Consider the following 19,117-nt stretch of genomic DNA (forward strand, 5'->3'; position numbering starts at 1 on the left):
TTTATTGTAGCAAAAGGCTTTCTTTTCACAAATCAGAAATTCCATTGTATGTATTCCCTTAAATAACTAGCAAGGGGACCATCAGAATGAGCTATTGCAAAAATCCACCTCAGTCTTTACAGCTTCAGGGTGATGGGGCCCCAGATCAGAATTGTAAAGTAGTTTAGAGAATCTTGGAACATAAAACATGGTGCAGAAAAACCAAAGAAGATTTAATCTTATACATGGAAAGGTGGTTGGTAGGGGAGGGGGCAATGGAAGAGAGTGGCTTGGGATCATCATTAATCATTATTTAAGTACCTACAAAGTGAAAATATCCTTCTGGAATTCACTGCAAGTGACACAGAATTCTTCTACTAAGCAAATATGTGATGAGTTGATAAAAAAGAAGGTCCTGAACTCTTGACAACAGATATAATACGGTGAATACAGAAAATCAAAAACATGCTTTCTATCTGACTCAAAATAAAGGTGCACTTAAACTTGTAAAAGACAACATTTTTATTTGAATGATATGACAGAACTGTCACAGGAGTGTTACCTGCTATAAAGAAAGCCTAAGAATTATTACCTTTATTAGACCAGTGACACTGAGCTTTAGCCATACATTTCTAACTTCTGTCCCTCTACAGAGACAATTTTCTTTTCTTAAATAAACTGTCATGCTAGTGTTAATATATTGTTGGCTCTCTCATGCTCTGAGAATACTGCTGATATAAAACATGTATATGTTAGATTGGTAATAGTATCTTTAGTGTAGCTGACTAGAACAAATGTGTTTCCCTCATGGCTGTGCTAATGTGATAAAGGAAAATTGGCTGTTCATCAGCTTTTGGCTGGGTAAAGACAGTAGAGATGGAACCACATTCTTTTTTATGCATTAATACCACCGAGAACTTTTCACTAGTTATATTTCATGTGCCTGCATGTTGTGCAAAGATGTTGTAAAACATGAGATAATGCTACAAATAACAAAGTAGAAAAGCCTGTATCTTTTATAATGATAACAGTCAAACACCAAATGACAGTAACAGGCTGTAAAAAATGGGATGCAAAAAAAAAAAAAAAAAAAAAAAAATGCAGCCCCACTACCCAACAAAGCGGAATATATCCAGGCCCTTGAGGACTTGGCATATGATTTGAGGTATATTAAAGCTTTGTTTTAAAATTAAATCAAATGCAACACTAGATCAATGGATTTAAGAAAGAACATGGTTTAAATGAAAGTAGGGTAGTTAGAATGGAGAAAAGGCATTTTGGGTAACTTTTTGAAAAAATCAATATTACCAAGTAATTATTGTATTAACTTCCTGGTTTTTTATTTTCTTTTGTTTTGTTTGTTGGGGGGGATGTTGAAAAAGATTTTTAAGACAATAGTTCACATAATGATTTTAAGATGTTTGAGAATAAATGTTTATCTTCATTAATTATTGCAAGTCTTTTTAACATAAAAGCATTAAAAGTATAAGTAGTTTCAGGCTCACAGCAACATTGAGTGGGAAGTACAGAGATCTCCCAAACATGCTGTACCCCCACGTACCCACAGCCTCCCCCTCTATTAAAGCCCTGCACCAGAGTGGCGATATATTTGTTAAAATTGCCGGACCTACATTGATACATCATTATCATTCAAAGTCCATAGCAGAATAGCATGTTGAATGGTTTGCTATCATTTTAATTAAAATGTTAGCATCCAACCTTTCCATTGCATGACCTTAAATCTCACTCTCTCCTCCCCCTCTCAACCCCTCCCCTTTCCAGACCCTTTTATTTGCCATTTTAGCTTCTTCACTAGAGTACCAATTATTCCTTTTACATTTAAGCTAAAAGCATTTGAACAAAAAGACTATTTGCAGAGATAAAGTTGATGTCCAAACAGCTGATTAGTTTATTTAGAAGTGTATGCAATTAAAGATTTTGTGCAGGTATCTATGGGTGTTTTGCATAAAAGTTTGATAGAATTGGCTATTCTGGGCTCCTGTCACGTAACAAAAATCCCATAGCTTTTTCATCATGTAATCCAAGAGTTACTAAACTACAACCTGTGGCTCAAATTGGCTGGCCACTTATTTTTATAAATAAAGTTTTATTTAGACACAGCCATGCTCATTTGTTTGTATATTGTCTGAGGATGCTTTTGCATTACAGCATTAGAGTTGGGCAGTTGTGACAGCAACCATTTGGCCCACAGAACCAAATCATTTGACTTGCAGAGAAAAAAACATTCTCTAGCTATTTACAGGAAAAAAAAATGCTAATCCCTAATATATGCAGTTATTAGGCTACTTGCTTGATTGATTAGTCTAGAATATGATTGGCACATTTTTTGTTATCCTACATTGGGAAAGTAGACCTGAAAATCACCAACCGGATACCAATACCCAAGACAGTAAATTCAAGAAATATTTGATCCTAGTAGCTTGAATTATATCCACATATCATTCTTTGTTGTTATATGTGGTTTTAATTATTTCTCCCCCTTGTACTCATTCTGCTTTATTTCCAAATATAGCCATAACAAATTTAATTTGTGTATAAAGAAGTAACATATCCTCAAAAACCCTGTAAAAGCATGACAATCAGAGCTGTTATATGTATTGGACCAACTATTATGTACACCTGTGAGCACACTGGGAGATATCATCACAGCACAAAATGACACTATATAGGTTTATATCTAGATAAACACAAGGAGATATCATTGAGCTATTAAAATACTGTTTTCAGTCTTCCCAACTGAACAAAGTAAAGAAGAAATAAAGTTAATTAAGAAAAACTGCTGAAATGTATTTATTATAAAATAAAAGTTTATGCACTTAAAATAATAACGGTAGTAATTTCTTACAGGTGCATCAGACAAAAATCAGTTTCTTTATCAATGGCGTGGAGAAGGATCATACACCTTTCGATGCAAGAACTCTAAGTGGTTCAATTACAGATTTTGCATCTGGTACTGTGCAAATAGGACAGAGTTTAAATGGTAAGTTTCCGACTTCAGAATGTTTTTTATTTCATCCAATTACATTGTTCTTAAAAATGCGTCAAACAAATAATATTTTAAAATATTTACATGTATTCATCTTCTAAGGCTACTGAACAAATTACCACCAACTGGGTGGCAGATTAATACAAGTAAAACTTTTTTTTTTCACAGTTTTGGAAGCTGAAAGTCAGAAATTAAGGGTTCAGCGGTGTTGGTTCCTTCTGGAGGCTCTGAGGGCAAATTCACTCCATGTCTCCCTCTTCGTGGTGGCTGCTGGCAATCCTTAGTGTTGCTTTACTTGCTGCTTCCCAACTGCAATCTTTGCCTCAGCCTTCATGTGGCCCTCTCCTCTGAAATTTCTCCCCTTTACCTCTGTTATAAGGACACTTGTCATTGGATTTAGGGCCCACTCACAGTCAGGAGGATCTCACCCTGAGTTCCTTAATTATACTTGCAAAGATTCTTTTTCCAAATTAAGGTCACAGTTCCAGGTTCCAGGTGGATAATAGATCTTTTGGGGTCTACTATTTAACTTACTACATTTGGGAAGCTTTCAAATAGAAACTTCTTTATTCTGATTAGTTTTTAAGTAATTTCAATGTGTAATAAATTATATTTCCTCTCTGTCTCTCTTTTTTGAGGGGTTTACATTTTAATGTACAGCATTGTTAAAGTAGGACTACAAAGTATTAGATGAAACCTGAGAAATAGTATTAATATGTAATTAACTGGACTAATGTTTACATTGATTACATTAAAAATGAGCCATATAGTTTAAGAAGATATCATATACTATATATTGAATAAAACCAGAAGTTGAAATAAGAAATTATCTTGAAATGCCTAGTACAATGGTCTTTAAAATGCCTACATATTAAAATAAAAATATTATTTTATATTATTATATAATATATGCTCATTATAAAAAAATCTAAACAATACAGAACTCTGTGAAATAAAAAGTATTTTTCATATTTCCATCTTCAGAGATAGATATAGTTGAACTTTTTTATACTCCTCCAGATTTTTAGTACATTTTTAGCTAGAGATATAGTTATAAATATATTTTTCCAAAAATAAAATTACAATACATATGCTTTCTCTGAGCCCTCTAAAAATAAATACTTCTCCTTCAAATGTCATAAACAGCATTCCATGTCAATGTATCTTCTCATTTAGATATATGTTCTCATTTAAGATGGCTGCATTGTGTGCAATTGAATAGTTGCTATCCATATTTCTTCAGTTCCTATAGTGAACATTTAGGGTTTTTTAATGTTTCAGTATAATTAGCAGTTATTTTATAGAAAATATTATATATATCTACATATATGTATATATCTGTGTCTATATCCACATTTCTATTTATATATATCAACTATCAACCTATCAATCATATACATAGACATATACATACATACATATGTATTTGAGCAGTTACCTGATTGCACAGTTCCTTAATATTCTATACATTGGTGCCAACCTGCGTGAGTTCATATCCCATTTCCTCACTTACTAGCTATACGGCTGGCAAGGTATTTTAATGTCTCTGAAGTGTAGTCACCCTGACTTTAAAATGATGATGATGATAATATTGATACCCCATAGAGCCAATGTAAGGATCAAATGAAGCAACGTCATATAAAACATTACTGTGTTTCAAGCATGTGCCATGTAGTAGATACTCAATATTTATTTGTTAAATGATTGAATGAATGAAGTGCTAAGCACAATGCCTGTATATAAACTATATTTTCTCTCTCGGGCATAGGGCTGGATTTTAATGTACAGCATTGTTAAAGTAGGACTATACAGTATTAGGTGAAAACTGAGAAATAATATTAACATACAATTAACTGGACTATGTAGTTTATATTTTCTCACACTAAAAATTTGCCATGTAATTTAAGAAGATAACATACATGCTATATATTGAAAAAAACAAGAATGTATACTAAACTATATTAGTAAATAATAATATTATTATTATTCTATTATTATTACTATTTTGAGATGGAGTTTCGCTCGTCCCCCAGGCTGGAGTGCAGTGGTGCAATGTGGGCTCACTGCATCCTCTGCCTTCCAGGTTCAAGCGATTCGCCTGCCTCAGCATCCTGAGTAGCTGGGATTACAGGTGTGTGCCACCACACCTAACTTTTGTATTTTTAGTAGAGATGGGGTTTCACCATGTTGGCCAGGCTGGTCTCGAACTCCTGGCCTCAGGTGATTCACCCACCTTGGCCTCCCAAAGTGCTGGGATTACAGCATAAGCCACCACACCTGGGCATAAATAATACTATTATTATTATTAATGTTATTATAATTATTTCCCTAAAATAGAAATACATAGAGATTGAATGTCTGGGTTGAAGTACATGGTCATTTTATATTTTAATACATATTACAGAGATTGCTCTAATGCATAACAACAGGCTACCTCCAGAAAGGCTGTGAAAATTTATAACTTCATTAAAATATATAGCCAAGTACTTGTTTCCTTAAACACTAACTAACCTTAAAAATTATCCACTTTTTTTTCACCCATGTCATTCCTCTAAGTGAAAAATATTATTGAATATTGACTTAGAATTATTTGGCCATTAATGACTTTGAGTAGCTTTTTACATATGTCTTGATAATTTGCATTTCATTTGTGAATTCCTTATTCATACAATGTGTCCATATTTATACTCTATAATTCCTTATTTATTTATAAAAACTCATTTATGTTAAGAATATTATGCTGTATGTGTTTTCTTCAATTTTTAGATGGCTTATGAACTTTGTGGTCTAGACATTTTAAAGTAATCTTTTAAGATTTAAGCAAAACAAAACATGTATGCAAGATAGTGCATAAATATTAAAGGTATAACTTGATGAGTTTTTAATATTTATGTACACCTGTGTAATTCTCATTTAGAAAAAGTTGTAGAACATTTCCAGAATCTCAGAGTCCCCCAATGAACATCCACTGTAAAGGTAAAAACAGAATAGCATCAATGTAGCCCTCTATAACTAGAGATTAATGTTACCTATTCTTGAACTATCATACAAATAAAATCATGAAGTAGGTACTCTTTTGTGTTCTTTTTGCATAACACTATGCCAATGAGATTTTTCCATAGTGTATGCAGTTATATTGTTAGCTTTAGGAAATACTTCTGAAAAGTTTTCCAAAGTGGGTGTCCCAACAAGCAATATTTGAGGATTTCAGTTGTTCCACATCGTTACCAACTCTTAGTATTGCCAGATGTTATCATTCTTTGTCATTCTGGTAGCCAGGTAGTGCATTTCCTGATCATTAGTGATACTGAGATCTTTTCATGGGCTTATTTGCCAAGTGTATGTGCTTTTTTGTGAAGCCTTTTGCCAATATTTAATTGGACAGTTTGTGTTTTTCTTAATAATTTATTGGAGGTCTTCAATATTTTGAATATGAGTTATTTGACAAGTACATGATAGCAAATATGGTCTTCTGGGCTAAGGCTTATAGTCTCATTCTCTTGATGGTATTTGTTGATAAGCAGAGCTTCTTAATTTTGATGAGTCTAATTTAGTCATCGTTCTATACTTAATACTTCTTGTGTTCTGTTTAGACTATTTTTGCAAACCCTGATATCATGAAGATATTCTCCTACAGTTTATTCAGGAAGCTTTATTATTTTACTTTTCAAATTTTAGTCTATGTTCTATCTGGAATAGATTTTTTGAGATTATATAAAGTAGGGGTCAATTTTTTTTTCCCACCTGAATGCATAATTAACCTAGAAAACCTTGCTTCTTGAAACAAATCATTGTTTCTACCATTCTGCAGTGGTAACGTCATGAATCAGGTATCTGTACATGTGAAGATGGATTTGTTTCTGAACTTTCTTTTCTGCCCCAATGATCATCTGTCTGACTACACTTGGATCAAAATATTTAGTTTTAATTACTGTAGCTTCATACATGTCTTCATATCTAGTAGTTCTCCAACTTTTTTAATTTTAAGATTGTCTTGGCTATTATATATGAATTTTAGAAACAGTTTTTCAATTTTCATTTAAAAATTCTGTTGAGATTTAAATTACTAAGTTGCATTTGGGAGAATGGCCATCTAAACAATATCAAGTATCCAGCCCGTAAATGTAATATATTCCTTGATTTCTCCCAGCAATGTTTTAAGTTTTCTGTATAGAGGTCTCACTCCTATTTGTTAAACTTGTTCAAACATATTCATTGGTTTTACTTTTTAATAGACTGTATTTTTTAGAACAATTTTAGAGTCACAGAAAAATTGAGTGGAAAGTGTAGAGAGTTCCAGTATTCTCTCTGCTCCTACACATGCACAGCCTTCCCCATTGTCAGTATCCCTCACCAGAGCAATATATGGTATATTTGTTACAACTGATGAACCTACATTGACACATCATTATCACCCACAGTCCATAGTTTACATTAGAGTTCACTCTTGGTGTTGTACAATGACAAGTATTCACTACTCCAGTATCCTCCAGAGTAGTTTCACTCCCTAAAAATCACTGATCTTTTCACTGTCTCTGTATTTTCACCTTTTCCAGAATATCATATAGTTGGAATAAAAAATAATGTAGCTTCATATTGGCTTGTTTCACTGAGTAATATGCATGTAAGATTTCTCCATGTCTTTTCATGGCTTGGTGGTTCATTTCTTCTTAGTATTAAATAATATTCAACGGTTAGATATACCATAGTTGATTTATTCATTCACCTACTGAAGGACATCTTGGTTGCTTCCAAGTTTTGGCAATTATGAGTAAAGTTGCTATAAACATCAGTGTGTAGGTTTTTGTGTGAACATAAGTTTTCAGCTTATAAATACCAAAGAGCGCAATTACTGGATCGTATGGTAAGATATGTTTAGTTTTGTAAGAAACTGTAAAATTGTCTTCCAAAATGACTATATCATTTTACATTCCCATCAGCAGTGAAAGAGAGTTCCTGTTGCCCCACATCCTCACCAGCATTTGGTATTGTCAGTGTTCTGGCTTTTTGGCCTGTTGGTTTTCATGCAATTATACTTAGTATTGTTTTTGAACTTCATTTTCTAATTTTGTTACTATTACTTTAAAATATAATCAGTTTTTATATTTACCTATGTTCAGTGACCTTGTCGAACTCATTATTAATTCTAATAGGTACACAATCCTTTCATTTGCACATATCAGGAACTCAACTCTTTTTGAATGTTTGTAATAAATGTATGTATTGGACATGCCATAAATACCTCCTATAGATATTTTTATCTGATGCACTTATTAATTCCAAAATAATATAAAATGTTAGTTTTGTTTTTCTCTATGGCCTGAGTTATTAGACCAATGTCTAGTTTTAAAAAAGAAGGTATATATTTTTGATATTCAAAACACTGTGGTTAAATTGCCAAGCTCTGGTTTAAATATCACCCAGGTGTGCTTCTTTGATCAAAATATTTTCTCTTTTTAAGTCTGGTTTCTAATCTATTAAATGGTGTTTTAATATGTAATTCATAGGAATCTTATAAGAATTATGTGAGATGATGTATGTTTAGAACATATTGCTTGTTGTATAGTAAATGTGCATTAAGTGGTAACTATTTTTAAACTCTTTGAACATCTATTTTCTTATTGTGAAACAATAAGATAGGGATAACACTATCTTTCCATATGATTGTTTTACCAATCAAAAGAGAAAATATGAAGACTCTATTACTTTAGTTTGTTATGCTCTTAGATCAAGCTAAACGTATGTGAAGAAGCAATATTTTAAGGAACTTATATATTTAGGAACTTGGTTTGAGTAATTAGTATATTGTGTAATTTTATGAAATACTCTGTGTGCAGAATTTTTAAATAACACATTAAATCTTGTGAGCCTTATTTCAATATTTAATCCCCATTAGTACTTCTAAAAGTGTTTTATTGCACCAAATGTTGCTCAAAGTATTTGATAGTGCCATAAATTAGTCCACTATGCCCTGCAGGGTTAAAATGGCTTGCTTCTATTCTACTTCAGTATACTAAATGTTGGATTAATGCTTCAAAATGACAGTGTGAACTGAAGATGTTATTTTTAAACTGTGTAGAAATAAATTTCACTTCTGATTAGAAAACATGTAACAGGAAACCAGTTTATTTCAAATATTATTTAGTTTTTATTACAATTTTCTCCTTTACGTTCTGGTCATTTAAGAGCTACAGAAGGAAAAAGATATTTTAAATAACTTTTATCTTTATTCTATCAATTTATATGTACAGTCGTGCCTGCTGTATCTTTTCTCTAATTAGAGATGGCATATAGACTGGCTCATTACTTCTGCCTAATGAGCCAGGCTCCATGCCACCTCTCTAATCAGAAAAGAGATAGGTACAGAATGTTCCTATGGACTTAATATAAATCATTTTCTTTCTGTTGCTTGCTCCTTTTTTTAAATCAAAAAATTAAGTCACTGTCCTCCATACTTTTGTCCATATCCAAGATGGTTTCATTCAAAAGAGGTAATTGTGCAAGCGATTACAGAACTGAGTTAAAGGAGCTCTCATGCAGTGCCAGGCCGGCTGTCTCTGCTTGGGAACAGACACTGCCTCAAACACAAGCACATCAAATGAAGGCCTACAGCAGAACAAGATGGATCTTTTCTGTCTTTCTCTGATTAGGTTTGACTTGGTTTTGTGTTTCTGCACTCAGAAAGTAACAACCTTCCACATGAGTGTTGGCTACTACAGAGCTTTTTCTTTGGGTCTTATCTCTAGCATAACTGCCTAGAAAAATGTGTTGCCAGTGACACTTTCTGTTACTGCAGGACTTGTCATTGCTTTCCCTGGAAAATTAATCAATGGACCAAATGCATGCTTTTTAATGAACCCTCATCTATCCTTATTAGTGGTATAATCTGATTTGATCAGGCTGATTTTTATACATACAAATAGAAATACCTTAGACCATCTATATCAACCAAAGTGTGACGACTCCTTTTTAGAACATTTTCTTTTAGTTGTAGATTTATTTTAGTGCTTCCAGTTGGATATATAACCTAGAGCACTTGTGTTAGCAGATACGTAGTTATGAGGAGTCACCAATGTCATCATGGTAATAAACCATACTAGCTCTCCAAATTTTGGATTTAAAATTACAGAACTATGTGAATCAAAACTTTTCCGAGTTATTTCTGAACTCATTTATCAACAGAGTTCTAGTTGTCGATTAAAGGTGAGAAACTACATTATACATTCAAATGTGCATAGCACTTTCTTAAAAAGATCTTTGGTCATTAAGGAATCAATAAATATTTGTTGAGTGTCTGTTAAAGTGAATATGCAGGGAAGAAAAGGATCATAGTCTAAAGCTAACTCCTACTTGTCTTCTTTTCTGTGTTTTCAGTGTTGTGTGTCTTAGCCCCTATGCTTGTAGTTGATTCTAAAATTGTAATGCTACTTCTAATTTCTACCAGTTTCCCATGGGTTCACATTTCTAACCTCTGCTAGATATACAAACTCCATTTTAGTTCAGCTGAAATCATGCTAATTTTTTTCAGAGAGAATTATTTTGGGAATTAGATAAAAAGAAAAGAAACTTAAAAATTATTGAAATTGATTAAGAGAATGGAATGGAAGAAAAGTACAGGAATACAGTATATAGATAGAGAGGAGTTTACTTAAAGTTAGTTTCAGAACATTGTAGACAAGATATCTAGCAATATTATCAGACAAGTTATGTTATATATTTAAAAAGAGGCTAATGTAGCTCTCACAACCATACTAAGTAAAAATTGCTGATTAATTAAAATTTGAATGCAAAATATGCAATCATAAGGTAGTAGAGGAAAATGGAGGCAAATGTTTCTATAATTCTAGCATATTAAGGACCCTTATTAGCATGATACCATGTTCAGAAACACTAAAGGAAAATGTTGAATCATCTGACTAATAAACTGGAAATTTGAAATTCAAACAACGATTATCATTTTGTACTTGATAGTTTGGAAAGAACTAAAAAAGAGATTATACCCATGTTGGAAAGAGTTTGGGGTAACCTGGAAAACTATCAAAAGTAAAAATGCGAAAGCTACTTAATCCAAGATTTCTACTTCCAGGACATTATCTCGAGAATATTATTAGATGAAGTCTTAAACACATACTCAAAATGTTCATTGTAGAATTATTTAAAGTAACAAATAACTGGAATCAGTTAAAACTTCAAAAAGGAATTGATTTAATAAATAATAATTTATGCCTACTATGGAATAGTATACACCATCAAGAGGAATGAAATATGTCTCTATGTACATGGCAATGGGTTCATGATGTGTTATTACATGAAACAAACAAGATTGCATAGTACAAAATTCTATACATTTAATGTATGTGTTATTATAAACATATATATATATTATTTAAAGGTCTGGAAGGAAATATGCCAAAATGTTGTTCAGAATGTTAGTAATGTTAATCTCTATGAGTGGGATTGCAAATAATTGCCTTTTAAATTTCTTTTTGTGCAATTTTTTTTCAGTAGACTACAATTTTATAATAAGAATTAAAAATATTTTCCAATTTTGGACAAAATAATAAATGGAAGCATTTTCAGAATAGATTTAGTCTATGAATGTAACAAGTACAACCAGAGATGCCTAATATGTATACTATAGAGGGCGGTCTTGAAAATGTTAGTCATTTAAATTCTGTACTTGTCACATGGATTCAGGAAACACAAGCATTCCTTGGACGTTTAACTCATTGTACATACAAATTATTATTACTATAAGAATTAGTGCCTGATAAGCAAAGCATGAGATTTAGAATCAGACAGATTTGGGTTTGAATTCTAGTTCTGCTCTTAACAGCCAAGTGATTTTGGCAAATAATTTAACTTCTCAATCCAATTTCCTAATATGTTTTCTCATTTATAAAATGTGTTTTATTATTACATACTTTTCAGGGTGATCAGAGAGCTTATAAATAATACATGTTTGATTCATGTTAGGTATTCAATAAAATTTTGCTATCATAAATATTATTGTTAATTTAGTTATTGTTTAAGTTTAGTGACTGTGATACTTAAGTATTTTAAAATAATGGCCATGACCATATTTAATTTTTTTTTTTTTTGGCTGAAAATCAAAATTCACTTAGGATGAGGGAGAAAAAAAGTCCAGTTTAGATTCATTACATAGCAGATATTTTAAAATTCTGTGTTTTGTCTATGTAAACCCCACAAAACTGTTTCTCTGTCTTTTTGAAGATCTGCCCTTTCTAGTGTTCTTCGTTGTTTCCTGTTTATCCTCACTTTCACCTGATGTTATTTCTTCTTAACCTGAAGAACCTCCCTTTTCATTGCCTGTAGCTCAGGCTGCTGAAGCAAATTCTCTCAGTTTTTGTAACAATGTCTTTACTTTTGCAGGATATTTTCATTTGATATAGAATTCTACATTGATTACTTTTATTTCTTTTAGAACTTCAAAAATGTTTCATTGTCTTCTTGCCTTCATTGTTTCTGGTGAGATATCAGCCACTATTTATATAAATGTTTTCTTGTATACTATATGTTTGTTTGTTTGTTTGCTTATTTTCTTGTTTGTTTTTGAGGCAGTCTTTCACTCTGTCAACCCAGGCTGGATGAGAGTGGTGTGATCTTGGCTCACTGCAACCTCTGCCTCCTGGGTCCAAGTGATTCTCATGCCTCAGCCTCCCGAGTAGTGGAGATTACAGGTGTATGCCACCATGCCCAGATAATTTTTGTATTTTTAGTAGAGACCGTGTTTCACCATGTTGGCCAGACTGGTCTCGAACTCCTGACCTCAGATGATCCACCCTCCTCAGTCTCCCAGAGTGCTTGGATTACAAGTGTGAGCCACCACACCTGGCCTATATATTGTTTTCCACTTGATGCTGTTAAGATTTTCTTTTTATCTTTCATGTTATCAGTTTGACTATGACATGCCTAGGCATGGTTTTCATATATTTGTCCTGCTTGAGGTTTGCTTGAATTCTTAGATCTGTAAGTCGGCGTTTTCATTACATTTGGAAGTTCTGATAATTGTATCTTCAAACTTTTCTTTCTTTTTTTCCTTTTTTTGCTTCATTTTCTTTCTTCATTCTATGATAATAAGACTCTAGTTAGATTTATGTTAGAGCACTAGAAAGTGTCCCATAGGTATTGGATACACTTGTGTTTGTTCCTTTGTTTTCATTTTCCCCACTCTTTTTTGTGTTTCAGTTTGGATATTTTCTATTTGACTTGTCTTGATTTCACTGATCATTTTCCGTTTTCTGTCTAGGCTGCTGCTAAGCCCATCTAGAAAATTGTTGATTTCTAAATTATACTTTTCATTTTAAGTATTTTCATTTGACTACGTTTTGTAGACTTCATCTATTGGCTCAAATTCACTCATCTATTCACATATATTATTCGCTGTCACCCCTAGATCTTTTAGCTTTTATATCATGGGTATTTTCAAATCCCTATCTGATGATTCCAAAATCTGGGCCATGTCTGTATCTCCTTCTATTGACTCTTTCCTCTCTTTACAAAGGGCCACATTATATTGATTTCTGATGTGCCTTAAATGTTTTTATTGTATGATAAACACTTTGCGTAAAAGAATGAAAGAGGTTGCAGTAAATTATATTTTTGTGTTTTTCCCTTTACAAAGAAGAGCACTGCTGGTTCTATGAGACCTCTTGAATGGGGTGGGCAGTAGAAAAGAAAAAAATATCAAACTGATTTGAAGTTGATCTGTATGTGGGCTTTACTACAGTTTTAATATTATTTACCTCACTACTGGTTTCAGGTATCTGTGGATAGAATTGAAAATAGTTAGACACATGTGTGGTGGGGCCTGCTTAGAATTCTAGTCTGTCATTCTGGCCTCTATATGGCTGCTCCCTTCTTACTCCTTCTATGCCTGAATCCTCTATTTCTCACCTCTCAGCTAAGTATGGGAGCAATCCTGGGTCTTATCCAATGAGTTATATATCCAATAAATGCTTGTGTTCCTTGTGAAAGGCTTATTACTTTCTAGAATTTAATTCATTTAGTTTTTTGTGTGCACTCTACATTTTGATGGATTAACAAATGATGACTTTAGGGCTTATCTGGCTTGTTTTGGTTGTTAGATTGACAGCAAAGTGATGGTCCCTTGCAACTGTTTACATTTAAAGCAGATGTTGAACTATTATAACAACATCTAATTTATACCCCTTTTTTTCTTTGGCACAACTCTGTCTGTACTTAACTCTCCAACCCTCTAGATTGTTTCAGCTATGGCTGGTCACTGACTGAACAAAAAAGGTGCATATTACTTGGCCCCAAAGATTATTTTGGTAGAATTCAGGCACTGACGTTTTAATTACCTCCTCTAATTTTTCATGGGGATTGTCAGCTTTTGTGGGTCCTAATTTTATCTTTGACTTTTAACTTTTATATCTGTTTATTTGATTTACCTGAAGTCTGTTTACTGCTAATATTTAAAACTGAAACTTTTTTAAAGTAAATCTAGCAATTGGATCTTGTTTTGCTAATGATCATGTGGTATCATTGAATCTCAGTGCACCCAGCAGCTCTGTTTGTTCAGTTTGTATAGCACATGCATTTCTTGTGTTTCTTTTTCTGTCAGATACATAATCATATTGATCAGTGTATACCCCTTATACCCTGAGTCCAAAAATTCCTCAGCCTTCCTGGGATCTTCAAATGATTTAACAACTTTCCACTATCTCTCACTTTTTGATGTGTTCTCTTCTCTCCTTACTTAGCTTAAGTTTCATGGTCGGTTATTATAACCACTTCTTTTCATGGAACTGGACTTCCCTGCCTTTTTTTCTTCACTTCTCCTATGATCTTGGCACTACCACAGCACAGGTTAAATATACCCAAACAGGATGACTCTTTCACCTTAAACTCACGACCATGAGCTTCCTATGTTTCCTGAGGCTGCCCTGTAATCATTCCATATTTCCCTCATTCATTCACTTTCCTGTCTTATGCCAGCTATTTACACATTTTCCTTTCTCCTTATCCTGATCGTCAGTGATTATATGACCTCCAACTTCACTACAAAAATTAACAAATAGAATAAAAGAGCTTCTATAGATTTCCACTTCTATATTTATCCACCACTGACAAACCATCTATTAATAGATCTGACCAAGAATATTCTTGCCTCATTTTCTCCAATTTACTCCTGTGTTGTAAAATTTTCTTGTATTAATGGAACATTTTCAAGGGAATAAAGGCACGTTGTTATTTTTCCATTAAAAATTATTATTGACCCTCCCCCATTTCTTCCACTAGCCATTTTTATTTATTTGCTCTCCTTTTAGCAAAACTTCACCAAAGTATATTCAACCATAGGAGCCTTTAATTCCTATTTTCAAATTCCAATGTCTATAGTCAGACTTTAGTTCGCCACTGCACTTAAGCTACACTTGTCAAATCTCTACTCACCTTCACATTATATATCTAATAGTTAATTTCAAACTTTTATCTTTTTGACCTATTAACATCATTTAATGGAGTTGATCACTCCTTCCTCCTTGGTGTACGTTCTTCACTTGGCATCTAACACTCCATCATCTCTCTGAGTTTCTAGTTGCTGTGTTTCAGTTTGATTTACTGGTTCCTCTTCATCTGCTTGACATCTTAAGGTACCCCAGGTATCTTTTACATCTGCAAACACCAACTACCCACTTTGGGTCTCATTATGTTGCTCTATTCTTTTCCATATCACTTAGCATCTGTAATGTATTATACGGTTGACTTATTTTGTTGAATGTATCTATTTTTCCCTCTATAATATAAAAGAGAAAGCAAGATTTTTAAAATTTGCATCACTCACTGATATATCCCAGGAGCCAGAAGATTGCCTATCACATGGTAGCTACTCAATACACATTTTCCAAGTAAATGAATGGATGGGCAGCTTCCATGCAGCATTAAGCCTGTGGGTGTGCAGAATGCAAGAGTTGAAGCTTGGGAGCCTCTGCCTAGATTTCAAAGGATGTACAGAAAAGCCTGGGTGTCCAGGCAGTGGTCTGCTGCAGGGGCGTAGCCCTCATGGCCCTAGAACCTCTATTAGGGCAGTGAAAAGGGGAAATGTGGTGTTGGAGTCCCCACAGAGTCCCCTCTTGGGCATTGCCTTGTGGAACTGTGAGAAGAGGGCCACCATATTCCAGAACCCAGAATGGTAGCCACGGGCAGCTTTCACCCTCAGCAAGGAAAAACTGCAGGCACTCAGTGCCAGCCTATGGGAGCAGCCACTGGAGCTGAGCCCTGCAAAGCCATAAGGTAGAGCTTCCCAAGGCCTTGGGAGTCCACTCCTCCCACCAATGTGCCCTGGATATGAGACGTGGAGTAAAAGGAGATTGTTTTGGAGTCATTAAAATTTGATGACTGCCCTTTTGGGCTTCAGACTTGCAGAGGGGCTGTAGCCTCTTTTGCTTGGCTGATTTATCCCATTTGGAACGGAAATATTTATCCAATGCTTGTACCTGATTTATACTTTGGAGGTAAATAACTGGGTTTTTATTTTACAGACTCATAGGTAGAAGGGAATTGCCTTGTACCAGAAGAGACTTTGGACATTGAAGTTAATGCTGGAATGAGTTAAGACTTTGGGAGACTGTTGGGAAGGGATAATTGTATTTTGCAGCATGAAAAGGACATGAAATTTTGGAGAGGCCAGAGGCAGAATGACATGGTTTGGATCTGTGTCCCCATGCATGTTCAGTTGTAATCCCCAGGGTGGAGGTGGTGGCTGGTGGGAGATGATTGAATTCTGGAGGTGGATTTTTCATGAATGATTTAGTACCATCTCCTTGGTGCTGTCCTCATGATAGTGAATGAGTTCTCACAAGATCTCGTTATTTAAAGGTGTGTGGCACCTCCTCCCACTTTGCTCCTGCTTTCCACATGTGACGTACCTGCTTCGCCTTCACCTTCTGCCATGATTGTGAGCTTCCTGAGGCCTCTCCAGAAACCAAGCAGATATTAGCACCATCCTTCCTGTAAAGCCTGCAGAACCATGAGTCAACTAAAACTCTTTTCTTTATAAATTACCCAGTCTCAGGTATTTCTTTATAGCAATGCAAGAACAGACTAATGCATTATGTTTTGTTACTGATGTCCAAAAAAAAAATTTTTTTTTTAATTAAAAGCAAGTTTATTAAGACAGTAAAGGAATAAAGAATGGCTATTCCACAGGCAGAGCAGCTCCAAGGACTGCTGGTTGCCCTCTTTTTCTTATGGTTATTTCTTGATTATATGCTGAACAAGGGGTGGATTATTTATGAATTTTCTCCCCATTTTAGACCATATAGGGTAACTTCCTGATGTTGACAAGGCATTTGTAAACTGTCATGGTACTGATGGGAGGGTAGCAGTGAGGATAACCAGAGGTCACTCATATTGCCTTCTTGGTTTTCATGGGTTTTAGCTGACTTCTTTACTGCAATCTGTTTTATCAGCAAGATCTTTATGACCTGTGTCTTGTGCCAACCTCCTATCTCATCCTGCGACTTAGGATGCCTTACCCTCTTGAGAATGCAGCACAGTAGGCCTCAGCTTTATTTTATGGAGCCCCTGTTCAAGATGGAGTTACTCTGCTTCAAAAGCCTCCAACAATTTCCCCCTCCTTTTTACAAGAAAGCTCTTAACCTTAAGGGTTGTAGAGGGATGAAGATCCATCTTCGCAAACTTCTTCAACCTGAATAGGGGTGATGATATTCCTGCCTAACAATTAGGGTCTTTTGTCTTTGGGGTAGAGAGGAACTCAATCAGAAGGCGTCGGTATGTCAAAGTCCATTCAGAATGCTTGACTTCTGACAAAAGATGATATCTGGAAGATTAATTTAATTTAATTTAATTAATTCATTAAATTTAAGAAAACATTCAGTAAGCTTATCCTACACAAAGAGTATAACAGCAATATATTCCACAACAGTAAAGCAAAATAAATAAAATTATCACAACTAAACTAAATTAGAAGACTTTCCATGAACTGGGCAACTGTTGGAACCAAGCTGATGTGGGGTTGCTAGACAATCCCAGTATGTGCCCAGAATTAGAATATTGATCCAGATTTTTACATTACCCATTCATTTTGTTTCTTTTGAATAGTAGTCAGAGATCACTGGATGGTTCACAGAAATAAGCAGAGTCTGTCTAAACTGCAGAAAAAACCTTAAACACAACTAATGAGACTAGAATCTAATAACAGATATACCATAGTTTTTGAAGCAATTCTTTTTTCTTTCCAGTCTCCCATTTTCACTAAAGACAAATTATAATGGAATAGATTTGTGTGCAAAAATGAGATTTAGTCTTATACTTGGCCTGATTACTTGTATAAAATGCACAAAAATAATTGTTTTTCACATAAGATGTTCAAATTGGCTTTGATGGAACTTTGTTCCATAAAAAGGAATCTCAGATAAGACCTTGTTAAAGCTGAGCCCAGCCATGGGTTTGTACAATGAAATACCTATTGAGTTGGGTAAATTCCTTTACTCTTGAGGTCCCACGATATCCTGGGGCTCCTGAGTCTGTCAGAAAGTGACATTCTTTCCTTATCACAGCTCAGGAACCCTGTGCAGGGAATGTGTAGACAAAGAATGGGACCAGTTTTCCCAAGGGGTTTTTATTGGCTTTAGAAGTCAAGATTGATTCCTTAAAGAAAAGCACACCATTCCAGTCAAAGTCTTGGTAAAATAATGAATTTTTCCAATTGTGGCCTGTTACAAAATAAAACAGATTTGTATTGCACTTATGCAAATATCTATTGTCATAAGTTAAGAATACTCACAAATAGTTTCCAAATTCTGAAGAAGTTATGTAGAGAGAAACAAATATGCTCCAAACTTTGTTCACAGGATTATAATTTACTCAATTGTTAAAAGTTGTAAATAGCTTAAAAGAAAAACTGCCTTGGCTCTGATAGCAAAACAAAGGATCAACAAGATTTTAAGCAAAAAGTTAAAAAAGATTACTTCAGCTATCTATTATTCAACCCATGCAATTAACTTCTGTTCTGCTTGATATTCATGAACATTTCAGCTCTCCATCAGTACTGAAAGTTTTATTCTCTTTTCTAATGTCACAATCTCCAAAGTCATTAGAAACCTGCATTCAAGAGCACCTGTC

The 19,117-nt window shown here is 34.1% G+C and overlaps 1 protein-coding gene across 1 annotated transcript in view; it reads left to right on the forward strand.

Annotated features, from left to right (window-relative positions):
• Positions 1-19,117, forward strand: part of USH2A (usherin) — an 825,608-nt gene that overhangs the window by 57,935 nt on the left and 748,556 nt on the right. Inside the window, exon 3 of the mRNA XM_030936493.1 lies at positions 2,848-2,980. Coding sequence (XP_030792353.1) covers positions 2,848-2,980 — 133 coding nt within the window. The remainder of the gene's footprint in view (positions 1-2,847; positions 2,981-19,117) is intronic.

This window comes from Rhinopithecus roxellana, chromosome 8 (assembly GCF_007565055.1).
Source record: "Rhinopithecus roxellana isolate Shanxi Qingling chromosome 8, ASM756505v1, whole genome shotgun sequence".
In the NCBI taxonomy this organism is placed as follows: Eukaryota; Metazoa; Chordata; class Mammalia; order Primates; family Cercopithecidae; genus Rhinopithecus; species Rhinopithecus roxellana.